At 44.5% G+C, this 13513-nt stretch overlaps 1 protein-coding gene across 7 annotated transcripts in view; it reads left to right on the top strand.

Annotated features, from left to right (window-relative positions):
- The first annotated feature begins 1102 nt into the window (after positions 1-1102).
- Positions 1103-13513, top strand: part of Gripap1 (GRIP1 associated protein 1) — a 30970-nt gene continuing 18559 nt past the window's right edge. For 4 of the 7 annotated variants that reach the window (XM_085838292.1, XM_021153127.3, XM_021153126.3 and 1 more), the window contains exons 1-11: positions 1103-1209; positions 3210-3276; positions 3416-3477; positions 5395-5421; positions 6130-6237; positions 10239-10377; positions 11108-11292; positions 11487-11534; positions 12137-12168; positions 12260-12307; positions 12452-12551. In XM_085838292.1, coding sequence (XP_085694418.1) covers positions 1168-1209; positions 3210-3276; positions 3416-3477; positions 5395-5421; positions 6130-6237; positions 10239-10377; positions 11108-11292; positions 11487-11534; positions 12137-12168; positions 12260-12307; positions 12452-12551 — 858 coding nt within the window. In that variant the 5' untranslated portion in view covers positions 1103-1167. Of the gene's footprint in view, positions 1210-1285; positions 1397-3209; positions 3277-3415; positions 3478-5394; positions 5422-6129; positions 6238-10238; positions 10378-11107; positions 11293-11486; positions 11535-12136; positions 12169-12259; positions 12308-12451; positions 12552-13513 lie in introns of those variants that run through there. The other 3 variants (XM_085838290.1, XM_029473421.2, XM_085838291.1) reach the window with 2 other exon arrangements.

The following is a 13513-nucleotide window of genomic DNA, read 5'->3' as shown; positions in this document are numbered from 1 at the left end:
TCTCGAAAAACAAAACAAACAAACAAAAAATCTATTCACTGACAAAAGAAAAAAAAATCTGATAACACAACTTGGATGAATTGCAACAGCCAAAAGCGAAAAAGAAATGGAAATACAAGGAATACATTGAATCACATTTTACAATAGACAAATGCACTATAGCACCAAAAGAAACAATGTTGCTCTGGCTGTAGGAGGAGGGGTGGATTGAAAGAACCTTTAAGGAGTGATGGAAGTGTTCTCCCCGAATTGTGACGACATAGTTGTCTGAAAAGTCAAAGAATGGTATCGTTTAAATGACTGCATTTATATTGAGAGATAGCCTATATCAAAAAAATCTTTCAATTTACAAAGGCCCTGCTTGAATATATTTGCCATAGCAGGGAAATAATTTCATTTCTATGAGAATACACTGAGCATCACTTGCTTTCAGATCGGTGATGGTTAGAGCGCTTTTAAATACTTCTTTCTGATGTTTTTGTTTCGGCATTGGGGACCACATCCAGAACCTTGAGTGTGCTACCAGACTCTTTTCCATGGAGCTATTTTTTGTTTTTATTTTTAATGGACTTTTCTGGGTTTGTTTTATTCGCTACTGTTCTCCTCGTGAATTTTTAGCTTTCTCAATGACTAGATCTTTTCCCTAACATGAGATAAAGGCACTGTGTTAATAAAAATCATTGTCAGACCTTTTCTTTAAAAATGAGGGGTGGGTGGTCAAGGACTTTACGTGAGGCGGGATTCCCTTTTGGGGTCACCCGTAGGAGGGCCGGAACAAGACCCGAGGAAGCTTCCGCTTTCACTTCCTTGATTATTAAGTCACTTTCTCTTTAAAGGAGCGTCGCGGAAGGGTAATTTTCCGTCAGAGGATTACTTCCCTCCCGAAGAGTCCACCCATGATACAGGGATACCATAATGTCGAATAGCAATGAGTAATCTATAAATGCTCAAAAGCCATAAGAGACAATTTACAATTTCATAAAAATCAAAGTAAAATTTGTCTGACCTTTGAGCATCATTCTCTTCTTTCCGTCTCTAAAATGCTGAACATTTGAATTAGGTTTCTTCCCCTCCAATTACTGGTCAGTGGTTCGCTCCGACCTTAGCACTGACAGGCCGCAGAAGCTGCGGCTGCGCACAAAGCTTGCGGGGGATGGGGGGAGGAACATGGCGCAAGCTCTGTCTGAAGAGGAGTTTCAACGGATGCAGGTGCCGCTGGATGTGGGGAAGACCACCGGTCTAGTAGACTGGGGGCGGGGTAGAGACAAGACGAGCCACCGGTTCTGAAGATTTGGTTGGGATGGGTCTTAAGTATAAGGGGGTGGTCTGGAGAAGGGAAACCGAGGCTCTGAGTGGCGATCTTAGTGATTTCGAAGATTCTATGTGGGTTTTGAAGGTTGGATTCCTTTAGCTTTACAAAGGGAGTGTAGACCGTCTTTTAGGTGATACCTTTCTCAGTCCGGAATCGGGATGAGACCTTTGGGTCTATGTGTAGGGCATACCATTAAGTGGTGATGATGTTAGACTTTAAAGGATGGAGATTCTGAGGAGAAATTATTTGGTCGGGAGAGAAAAGAAGCAGGCATTTGCGTCATGGGGGGGGGGGGGCGCTGGTTATTTGACAGGACAAGACCATGAACTAGTGGGAGGTGGAAAGTTTGTGGGAGATACCAATACTACTAGGCCAGGGGAGTAGGGAAAGACCATGGATCTCTTCCCTAGAGTTGTTATGCCATTGATGGTAGAAGATCCTAAGAGGAGGGGTTGGTATAATTGCATGGATTGGGGTGATTCCTTTAGACCCGGGGTGATGAGAATTCTGAGTAGGTAATACCATTAACTCAGATTAGAGGAAGGGCCGGAGGATATTTATAAACTGATACTTTGGGAGTTCAGGGAAGGGGACATCACTGGGTTTGGGGGAGTAGTCTGACCTGGTCCTCTGACCTGTTGATCCTTTTCCAGGCATCTCGAGAGGGAATAGAAGCACTGCACAATGAATGGACACTTAATGAGGGAGCCTTAGTGGGAAAGACTGAAATGGGAAAACCTTAGAGTCCTATATATAGGTTGGGGGCAGAACGCTTGAGGGAGCAGAAATATTCGATTGACCTGGGAGCTAGTTAGTCTGCTTGAGGAACACTGAAGATGTAAGAGTGAGCTCATTGGAGCATAAATGGGGAAGACCACTGGAAATTGCAGAAGATTCTGAATAAGACTAGTTCAACTGGCCCACCCAAGGGCATTTGAGAGATCCTGAAGGACAGATATAATGTCACCCCCATTGAAGACATCTTGTAAAAAGTGGATAGATAGATACTTGAGCAAGGAAGGTTTATCCTATTTGAGCCATGTGTAAGGAGATACTATTGGGCTTTTGGAGAGGGACTTCAAGGTGAGTAGAAAGGTATTCCAGTTGGCCAAAGATTAGGAGAGATGCTATTGGGGTCCTGAGGAGAACAGAACAAGAAAGATCCTATAGTAGCCAAGCCTTTTGATCTGATCTGGAGCAAACCAGTGTGCTAAGAAAGGTGGAGCTGGTACTTTGAGAGGGACATAAAACCAGGGGTAGTGGACAGTGGGTGGTTCTGGGAAGAATCAGATTTAGGGCTCTCCAAGACTGGTGGATATACATGTACTGTGTGAAGTGGCCTGTGCTGCACTTCCTCTTCATTCTATACTTAAGGGAACACTGACCTCTATTCCTTGGCAGTTCCACAGGACCTTGAGCAACATCCCTTGACTCATGGAAGTTGGGAAGGAGAAAGACCAGATTTTCTTTCCTTGGGAAGGAATTTAGAAGCCCCCCGTCCCCCGCCAAAGGGGCCTCCTGGGTCTAGGCAGGACAGTGTTCAAGGTGTAAGGAGGTCAGCCAAGATGATTTCATCTGCGTGTATAGTCACAGGAACTCATATGAACAGCAGCCTAACTATTCCAATACCCTTCAGTGGTCTAGGTGGTGAATGGATCAGTGGGGAAATGATGGGGTGAGGCTGGCTGTGGTTCTAAATGGGGCTGGACAAGGTGGAGCTGGGGCTCAGGGCTTGGCTGCCCATTTAAGAATACAGTATCCAAAGATCTTAAGGAGCAGCTGAGGAAGTGCTTAGGTGATACCAGTCCAGTCTTTAGGGCTTAGGGGCTTGGTTGCCTCCTGTGGGGGTAGGAATGCTTTCCTGATAAATATTTTTGTTTCTTGGCTCCTTCCAAAGACTCAGCTCCTGGAGCTCCGGACAAATAACTACCAGCTTTCGGATGAACTTCGGAAGAATGGTGTTGGTGAGCCAAGAGAGTGTCAATAGATGGGGTGGTTTTGGGGGGAATCGAGGCAAAGGTTTTCCTTTAGAGGCCTGATAAGATGACCCTTCAGTTCCTTGTTACCGCCTGAGGCTGAGATTCCCTGCTTTCCCCGCACCAGAACTTTCCAGTCTTCGACAGAAGGTCGCCTACCTGGATAAGGAGTTCAGTAAAGCTCAAAAGGTACCTCCCTCCGCCTACCCCATCCACCCACCACTTGCTTCACCCCTATCCATCTGACTCATTCCCAGTGAACACCCACACTGAAGCAGACCTAATGTCACATGCTGCTTTCTTATAGTCATTCGAAGTTTTTTTTTTGTTGTTCACAGAAGTCTCTTCAGTTGGCTAATTTTAACCTAATCTTGCCTAATTTCTGTGTATGTTTCTTTTGAGACAGGATCTTGCTATGTAGCCCAGACTGGCCTTGAACTCTTGATTGTCCTGCCTCAGCTTCCCAAGTGCTGGGATTATAAATGTGCGCTGACATGCCTGGCTTTGCCTAATTTATTGATTTATTTTAATTTATTCTAATATCAATTGCTTATTTGTTTTTATTTTATTTTATTTTATTTTTTTTTTTGCGGTGCTACAGATCAAGCCTAGGATCTCATGCATGTTAGGCAAGCTCTCCACATTTGATCTTAGCCAAAAGGCTAAAAAGGGTTCTTTTTGTTGTGTACAAGACAGAATCTCTTGAAGCTTAGGCTGGCCTTGTGCTTATATGTAGCTGAAGATGGCCTTGAATTCCTGATCCTCTATTCCTCACCCTTCTGTCTCCAACTCCCAAGTTCTGGGATTACAGGAGTAAGACACCACACCTAGCTCTAAGCTGCCTCTACTCCTGTGCTCCATCTGCAGCCCTCATTCATTAACTTTGTCTTGAAAAGGGCATCTAGCTGTGTTTCTCGGGCTGGTCCCCAATTCCTGGCCTCAACTTGGCTTCCTTCCTCAACCTCTTGAGTACCTGGATCTATAGGCATGTATGCCGCACGTGGCTTCATTCATTAACTTTGAATTAGTCAGGTCTATCAGTAAATCTGCCTTGAGTCTGCCTCCTGTCTTCCACGTACACTGCTTCTTTTTGCTCCTACCCCATCCACTTGTCCTGGTCCTGTTGGTAACATGAGACCAAACCCACCTTTCGGATCCTTTCAAGATAAGGTAGAATAGAGCCTAGCATGGCTTCTAAAGAGAGGCTAGATCCTTATTTTTATCCTTCTTCATTGCTCTGTGTTCATATGTAGTACGATGCTGCATATAGTATATGCTGAATAAATACTTGTTGGATGAGAATGGGCTGGAGCTCATTGGTTAAGAGCACTGGCTGCTCTTTCAGAGTTCCATCCTCAGCATCCACACGGCAGCTCACAAATAGGCTGTAACTCTAGTTCCAGGGGATATGATGCCCTCTTCTGGTCTCCAAAAGTACTTCATGCACCCATACACACAAAAATAACCATTAAAAAAAGGTGGAAAGTGAACTGACTCCATGAAATTGTCCTCTGATCTCCATGTGTAAGTGGTGACATGTGTACTCCTGTGCACAGACACTCACATTAATAATGAATAAATATATTTTTAAAATACTCATTTGGGTGAATGAATGCAGAATTCAGGAAAATCCAGCAGTTAGAAAATGGGAGTTTTTGATAGGGCGTTGATTTCTTTGCAAAGCCTGACATGATCCTTGGCTGCCAAGCAAAAGGGTAGAAGTTGTTATGTTGCATGCGAGGGAAGCGCATTGATGTGCTTGAACAGATGGAGTGATGAAGCCACAATTTCCTAGCTTGGAGATCCAGTATATAAAGGGTTACATTCCGAGACACAGTTCAGCCCTCTCCTCAAGCCCTCAAGAGCATAAAAGAAAGGGAGACTTTGAGTGCTGTGGCGCCAAGGCAGCAGCATCCCCAACTGTACTTCCCTCATTTCTTCTGTTATTTCTGTGGGCTTCCAGTTGTTATGCAAGTTCTGTGTTTAAACATATTTCCACCCCACAACCCGCCATTGCCCTCACTTAACACCTGCTGCAGTAGTCTCCATATCCCACAGGGGGGTCCATTGCTGTTCACTTTAGCTCTCTTCCACCCTTCCTTTTAGGCACTAAGCAAGAGCAAGAAAGCTCAGGTAAGGGGGTCTTTGGTGGGATGAATATGTGTACAAGACTGTCACAGTGGGGATATTTCTGTTTGGTGGCATTGTACTGGCCTTTATATGTACACCTGTGTATCTGCAACTTCCTCACTGCTGTGTGTTTCTCTGTCTCTCTTTGTTCCCTGTGTTTGTCTTCCACTCTTCGCATCTTTGCATCTTTTCCTTTATCCTCGCTGAATCTGTGTCTGCCTTCCTGTTTCCCTCTCTGCTTCTTCTCTTCAACTTTCCTTTTGTCTCTTCCCTACCTGTTTCTGTCTCTTTCCTTGTTTTTCCCCCTCTGTCTGACTTCTCGTTTCTCTTTCTCCCACTCCTCTATCTCCCTTCTTTCTTTGCTTTCTACTGTATTCTTCCCCTGTTGATACCTCTCTGTTCCTGTCTTCTTGCCTTTTCTCTTTCCTGATCAACCTCTCATCTTGCGCTTTTCTCCCCTTCCATATCTCTCCATCATTATTTCTCTTTTCCCTCATTCCCTTGCCTATATCTCCCTTCTTGTTCCTTCTCTGTACTTCCTCGTGTCTCTTTTGCCCCCCCTTCCCTATGTCTCTGTTCCTATATATCGCCACATTCTTTCTACCTATATGCTTCCTACCCAATGCCATTATTTCCTTCTCTCTCCTTCTTTACCTACCTCCCCATCTTTTCCACCCCTGTTGGAGTCCTGGCCCGTGTCTGCCACTGCAGGAAGTGGAGGTACTGCTGAGTGAAAATGAGATGCTGCAGGCAAAGCTGCACAGCCAGGAGGAGGACTTCCGTTTGCAGAACAGTACACTTATGGCCGAGTTCAGCAAGGTGCTGGTGCCCGGGATAGCTGAGGGGGGGAAATGGGAACGGTGCATCTGTGTATGCCTGGGCAGGAACTACCTAGGCTGAAAGCTCAGTGGTGGACAGGGGCTGGCGCTGAACACTGTCCATGGTGCTGAAACAGGCCTTAGTCTGTTGCTGGGGGCAGTAAATTGACAGGTGGGGCCAAACATGTTCATGAAATTAGATCCTCTGAGCCCTGAGTTTATTTGGTTCCTAAGTCACTCCTTTTATTTAGTTCAAGTCTCCATTTGTATAGTTTTTGGCTGGTGCTATGGAGCCCCAGTGTATTCTAGAGCTTTAAGGAAAGTTCTAATTGTTTAACATGGATGGAAAAGTATTTGAACTGCTTCCATTTTCTTTTTCTTTCCTTCATCTGCCATGAATCTGGGGTTCCACTTCTTCCAGGTAATTAATCCTGGATTGGCTAACTCTATCTCCTTACTGATTTTAATATCTTGGCTATTTCTAAACCTTTTGGGCAGTTGGAAGTCCTGTGTGTTTTTTTTTTTTTCCTAGTAGTCTTCTGTATGTATGGTTGATCAGTTTGTGAGTTTTCAGTGGGTTTTAAGGAAAATTATACTGTAAGAAAAAAAAAAAAGAATGTTATTTCCAAGACTTCGCCTGATGGGAATATACTGCCTTTAAACACAGAACAAGAGCACTGTGATTGAGATGCGTGTATACAATAAGAAATGGTCAAAAATAACCACAGAAGCCATAAAAGGGCTTGGAATATGGCTTAATTGCTGGAGTGCCTGAGTCGTACGAATGCAACCCTGGTTTTGATCCCTAGCACTGCACAAGCTCATACCTATTACCTTAGCACTTGGGCTTTAGAGGCACAAGACTTAGAAGTTTAAGGTCATCCTCACCTACATAGTGAGTTCCAGGCCGCTGGGCTACATGGCAAATCAAAGAACAGAGGCAAATATTTAAAAAGAATCTCAAAACAAAATACAACAGAAAACAATCTTTAAGCATTTACAATGCCAGGAGAGACCATTTAATGGTCAGTAATTCTAAGCAGGGACTCTGGAGCCAGAAGGCCCAGATGAGGATCTTGGCTGTAGAGTTTAATAACTCAAACTTTAAACGTGTCACTGAGCCTCCTGTTTCTTGATTCTCAAATGTCTAAAATGGAAATGGTAATGCTAGAAGCACCTGCCTTCCCGGACTTTTGTGAGAATTCAAACATATGTAAGTCACTAAAAGCCTCCTACATAAGACCAGCTATGGAAGTGTTCACTAATGACAATATCTCGTTAGTTCATTTTCCCTCTAAACTATGTCTTGACTTGTTTATGGTGATGAAGGTCCAACCCAGGAATCCTGCATGCTAAACATGCGTTCTATCACTGTGCCACATCTTCATCCCATTCCGTACTTATATAGTAGGTGGGGAGAACAAAAGAAAGTAGATGAGAGGGAGGAGTCTTATATTAGGGAATGTGGACTGTCACTCAGTGGAAGAGTATGGGTCATGTTTGTATTCATTCCGTGGTTTTGATCTGCCTCAGCTCAACCATCTCTCATCTACTTCTGCAGCTTTCTGATCTCCTTACCTGGATTTTTCTCTATTGATCCACTCCACTATTTAACAGAAGTTATTCTGACCTCTAGATTTGAGCCCACTGTTTCTTTAATTAATCCCTTCTGGTATGAAGCTCTCTCCTCAGTCCCTGGAGCTTTCTGGTGCTCTCATAAACTACTGCCAAGGATTTTCTGCATCACTCTGGGTTCCTTTATAATCCCCTCCCTACTCCTCTCAGGCCCCAATGGTACTTACCAGAAGGCCTGATGCTAGAGCCTGCCTGCCAAGATATTTCATCAGCTCAGTTGTTCCATTGACAGATAAAGGGACCTGCTTTATATCCTGTGTTCTGGGATAAAGTTGTGAGCTGCACAGAATGGTCCTAACTCTTGGGTAACTTACTGTTAGTTTACTTTCAATTGTTGTAATAAAACAGTGACCTAAAACAAAAAGGGAGGAAAGAGTTTATTTGGCTGACAACTCACAGTCCATCCTTTTAGGGAAGCCAAGGCAAGAACTAGAGGTGGGAACTGAAGCACAGATCATGGAGGAGCCCGGCTTATTAGCTTATTCTCTGTGGATCACTCAGCTCACTTGTTTATTCCACCCTTGTCCATCAGCCCAGGGATGGCAGCACTCACAGTGGGCTGAGCCCTCCCGTATCAATCATTAATCAGGAAAATGTCAGACTAGAGAGATGACTCAGCGGGTAAGAGCACTGACTGCTCTTTCAGAAGTCCTAAGTTCAACTCCCAGCAACTACATGGTGGCTCACAACCATCTGTAAACCATCTGTAATGGGATCCAATGCCCTCTTCTGGAGTGTGTCTGAAGACAGTAGACTTATATAAATTAAATAAATAAATCTTTTTTAAAAATGAAGAAAATGTCTAATAGACTCAATTACATGCCAAGTAGATATAAGGTTTTCTCTGACAAGGTTTTCTCTTCCCAGATAACCCTAGCTTAGGTGCAGTTGACAACAAATGGGCCAGAACACTTATATTTTATGGGTGGGATGGAAAGAAATAATAATAGTGATAGTTTACTAATGCTATTTCTTCTATCCCTATTTGAATTGTTCTACATTATTCATTTAGTTCTTTCTTTTTAAGGATTTATTTATTTATTTTATGTATATGAGTACACTGTAGTTGTACAGATGGTTGTGAGCCACCATGTAGTTGCTAAGAATTGAACTCAGGACCTCTGGAAGAGCAGCCAGTGCTCTTACCTGCTGAGCTATATCTCCAGCCATAAGCAATCTAGTTTTAGGCTCTGTTTTGTGATTCCATGCTACAAAACAAAATTTAGCCAGGCATGGTGATGGTGCGTGCCTTTAATCCCAGCATTTTGAAGACTGAGGTAAGAAGATTTTAAGTTCAAACATAAGCCAGGGCTATATGGTGAGATTCTGTCTTGACCAAAAAAAAAAAAAAAAAAGCAAACCCCGTACACAGACACATAAAATAAAGTAAAACAAAAATAAAACACGGGGCTGGAGAGATGGCTCAGTGGTTAAAAGCACCAACTGCTCTTCCAGAGGTCCTGAGTTCAAGTCCCAGCAACCACATGGTGGCTCACAACCATCTGTAATGGGGTCTGGAGCCCTCTTTGGTGCATCTGAAGAGAGCAATGGTGGTGTACTTATATGCATAAAATAAATAAATAAATCTTTAAAAATATATAAAACACATCAATAAATAAAATTTAATTGTGATTGATATCCGGTCAGAAAGGAGTGAACAGAGAATGCTGTGGTAAAATACTGGATTTGTGTGTGTGTGTGTTGGCTAATCCTATGTTAAAGATGACATAGCGGTGAAGAATGTATAGAAGCCAATCAGGTGAAAAAAATGGGTGAAAGAAATGTTTTATCCGAGGCAATATTTTTTCCTTGTGGGCCTTAGTGAGCTTCAGTTTTAACCAGGAGGTTGGATTGCATGCCTGCTGTATTTCATTTTCATAGTGTGCCTCTTCAAAGCTAAAGACCAGAACTATAAGAACTGTAAGATATTACTCTGGAAATGGCTTGCAAGCTGTCTGTGATGCCTGTGCCGAGAGGGAGCTTAGATCCACGGATCTGGGATATTTTCCCACAGATGAAGGGTATATAGGTGTGCCAGTGAGGCTGTCCATGGTGGTAATAGTGTCCATAGCAGCCTGAGATCTTTGCTTCTGATGAGAGGTTGGGAGTCGACAAAGGGAAGGAGGTTTTCAGTATTCTCTCTCTCTCTCTCTCTCTTTTGACTTTGTTACTTAAAAGATGTGTCAGTTGGAAATTGTTTAATATCACCATGTATCAGTGTCTTTATCCACAAAGTGTGAGGGCAAGCACATTATTGGGTTCTTGTGGGAATTTAATGAATTCTACACTGAGGGGGCAAATGCTATTTGTGTGTTGGTGGATATTGTTCTGATTTGCTGTCTCCATCATGTCTATTCCCCTGCTCAGCTCTGCAGCCAGCTGGAGCAGCTGGAGCTGGAAAACCGACAACTCAAGGAAGGCGTTCCTGGAGCAGCTGGAGCACATGTGGACGGGGAGCTGCTGAGGCTGCAGGCAGAGAACACAGCCTTGCAGAAGAACATGGCAGGTGCATGGACACCTTCCAGGAATGTAGAGACTTCAGGCCTTGAGCGGAGCCAGGATGGGTATAGTCCTCTTATGGGAGAAAGAAGAAATTTCAGAGGGAGACTTGGCCTTACCTGAACTAATGTATGATTTTGAATTTCAAGGGGGCATTTTACCTTTCTGGGTCTAATGCTCATCTGTACAGTACACCAGAGTGTCTATGCCAGGAAGATGGAGCAATTAAGCAATTTCATTCTGCCTTACTTCCGTGTCTGGTACACAGCAAATGTTAGAGAACAGCAGAATGAATGTTGAAAAGGAGATGCAGGTGCTGACTTAGAAGAACTAGGACACTAGGGAGATTCTGAGGCCAGATTGTAAATTGGGTCTGGGATGAAGGCAGAGAGGCAGCTTGGGAGAGTGTGAGAAGGCCCTGACACATGGCCTTTGGTGAGTAGCTAAGGCTTATGTGGTAGTGGGTGATGGTTCCATGATCAGGAATGAGGCCAGGTCCAATATGAGTAGGAATTAGGTTCTATACGTAAATATGGTATGAAACATGGTAGATAGGATTTTTGAAGTTGGTGGGTCTTAAGAATTATTTGTGACAGGCCTGAATGAGGCTTCCTCTGGGACAGGGTCCTGTGCAGCCTAAGGATAGAGAAGGATAAATCGTTCTCCCTATATTTGAGATGTGGCAAGGGACTTCAGAGACAATGTCATTCATCAAACATTCTTGTTCTACTCAACAGCACTGCAGGAACGCTATGGGAAAGAGGCTGTGAGGCCCTCTGCTGTTGGTGAGGGCCAAGGGGATCCCCCAGGAGATGTACTCCCCACTCCCCTGGCTCCCATGCCATTGGCAGAAGTGGAGCTGAAATGGGAAATGGAGCGAGAAGAAAAAAAATTGCTCTGGGAGCAGCTACAAGGCTTAGAGGTAAATCTGGGTCTCTTGGGACTGGGATGCTGGGAGACAGCAGTTGCCTTACCTCCCACCTGTGGGCCTATGGAGATGTCTGTGACATCACCATCTCATGGGCTAAAGGGGGGCAGGACAGGCAAAATTAGAGGCCTTCCTCCATCCTTGCTGATAACAACTCCATCCCTTATCTTCCCCCCTACCACCCGCAGAGCTCAAAGCAAGCTGAAACCTCCAGACTACAGGAGGAACTTGCTAAGGTGGGGTTTGCCGCCGCCTGGCTTTCTCATGACAGCAGAGGAGTGTTGTGCCTCCTCAGAGCTTCAGTTTGATCATGTGTGAAGCAGAGGCTCACAAGTCTCAGAGTTCCTTTCATTGTGGAATAAGCTAACGTGGTCTCATTCTACCTTGTGCATGGCAGGCCCCATCCCTTCTGTTGCCTCAAAGCTTTGCCAATTCATCCATATAAGAATGCCTTTAGAACCTGGGGGACCCAGTGCTGAGACAACCAATCAGGATCCTACTTTCCAGGCCTGCCAGCCTAGCCATTCTGTGATGTGACCATTGGCACTGCTTTGGGAGCCTTTGGAATCCAAGGGAGGTAGTTGGAGATGATGTGGCTGCTGCTGCTGCTGACAGCTGAGCCTTCAAATTGCTTACCCCTTCTGAGACTCAGTTTATCCACTTGTAAAATCAGTAGTTTTCAGTACTCAAGGATGTCCTGAGAATTCTGCAAGAATAACTAAAACCCGACTTGTAGGAAAAACTCAGTATGAAGTATCTATAAATGTTATTGTTTATTTTATTTTGTCATTATTCTTACTGTTTTTATTTTCTGTACTCCTTCCTCTTTCTCCCTCAGCTCTCTGAGAAACTGAAAAAGAAACAAGAAAGGTATCTTTTTCCTTTGCAGGGTTTTTAGGGGCCTGTGGGGGAGGGTGGCTTGTGGGAATGACATATCTATGTCTTGTTTTTCTGTGCCCAGTTTTTGCCGTCTGCAGACAGAGAAGGAGACACTGTTTAATGACAGCAGGTAACTACTGGGGTTGTCAGTAGCAGAAAAACAGGGACCATGCCCAGGCAAACTAACCAAAGACCACAGGAGTAGAGATGGAAGAGTGGGCTTCTAGCCATGCCTAACCTAATGTATCCCATCCCCTATCCTCATCACCCCTAGAAACAAAATTGAAGAATTGCAACAGCGGAAGGAAGCTGATCTGAAAGCCCAGTTGGCTCGCACCCAAAAACTACAGCAGGAACTTGAGGCTGCCAATCAGGTGATGGGGCTGGTTCCCAAGATCCCCTAAGTGGAGAACCAGGGGGGTGGAGGAATGAGGTCTTTAGAGACTGATTGGGTTGTCTGAGAATTAGAGATATAGCAACCCGAGAAGTAGGAGTAAGCTCTCTAGGAGCTAGAAAAATAGAAACTCAAGAGCCTTAGGAAGTTGGGATAAGAGATTACATGAATCAGAGATTCCTGAAGTGGGAGTCTAGGGACTCTGGTTGTATACCACAAGTTGTGTGAGTCAGAACTCTCGATGGGGGTCTAGGATCAGGAATTAGGGTGACGGGCGTGATGGCGCACGCCTTTAATCCCAGCACTCGGGAGGCAGAGGCAGGCGGATTTCTGAGTTCGAGGCCAGCCTGGTCTGCAAAGTGAGTTCCAGGACAGCCAGGGCTACACAGAGAAACCCTGTCTCGAAAAAAAAAACAAACAAACAAAAAAAAAAAGAGAGAGGAAGGAAGAGAGGGAGGGAGGGTCTGGTGATGCTGAAACCTTTAAAAGCTGTGATATCAGCTGGGCAGTATGGTGCATGCCTTTGGTCCCAGAGCTTAGGAGGCAGAGGCAGGTGAATCTCTATGAGTTTGAGGCTAGCCAGAGACACATAATGAGACCCTGTTTCATTAGGGGTCAAAGACATGAGGGTTGGGTAGACAGTGGACTTCCAGTATAGGGCAGTTGGGGCTGGAGGCAAAGTACAGTTGAGAGCTTCAAGGTCTGGTTCTATGATGTTTAGGAAGTGAGTTGCTCATGTGAGTTGGGTGGTCTTGAGGTCCTTGGGTAGCCTCTGGGTTTTACCTAAGAGGAGACAAGTCTGAGGTTTCTCAGAATGGAGAATATGGTGCAGGGACCCTAGAAAATTGCAATGTGAGAGCAAGGACCAATTTTGGATAAAAACCTCAGGAGCTGTTGATGATCTGGGTCTAAAGATTCCCAGCAATAGGAAACCAGAACGTT

This window comes from Mus caroli, unplaced genomic scaffold (assembly GCF_978045245.1).
Source record: "Mus caroli unplaced genomic scaffold, Mus_caroli_1 scaffold_5, whole genome shotgun sequence".
NCBI classification, from domain to species: domain Eukaryota; kingdom Metazoa; phylum Chordata; class Mammalia; order Rodentia; family Muridae; genus Mus; species Mus caroli.
The sequence above is the reverse complement of the archived record's forward strand: the minus strand, read 5'-3'. Positions and strand labels throughout refer to the sequence as shown.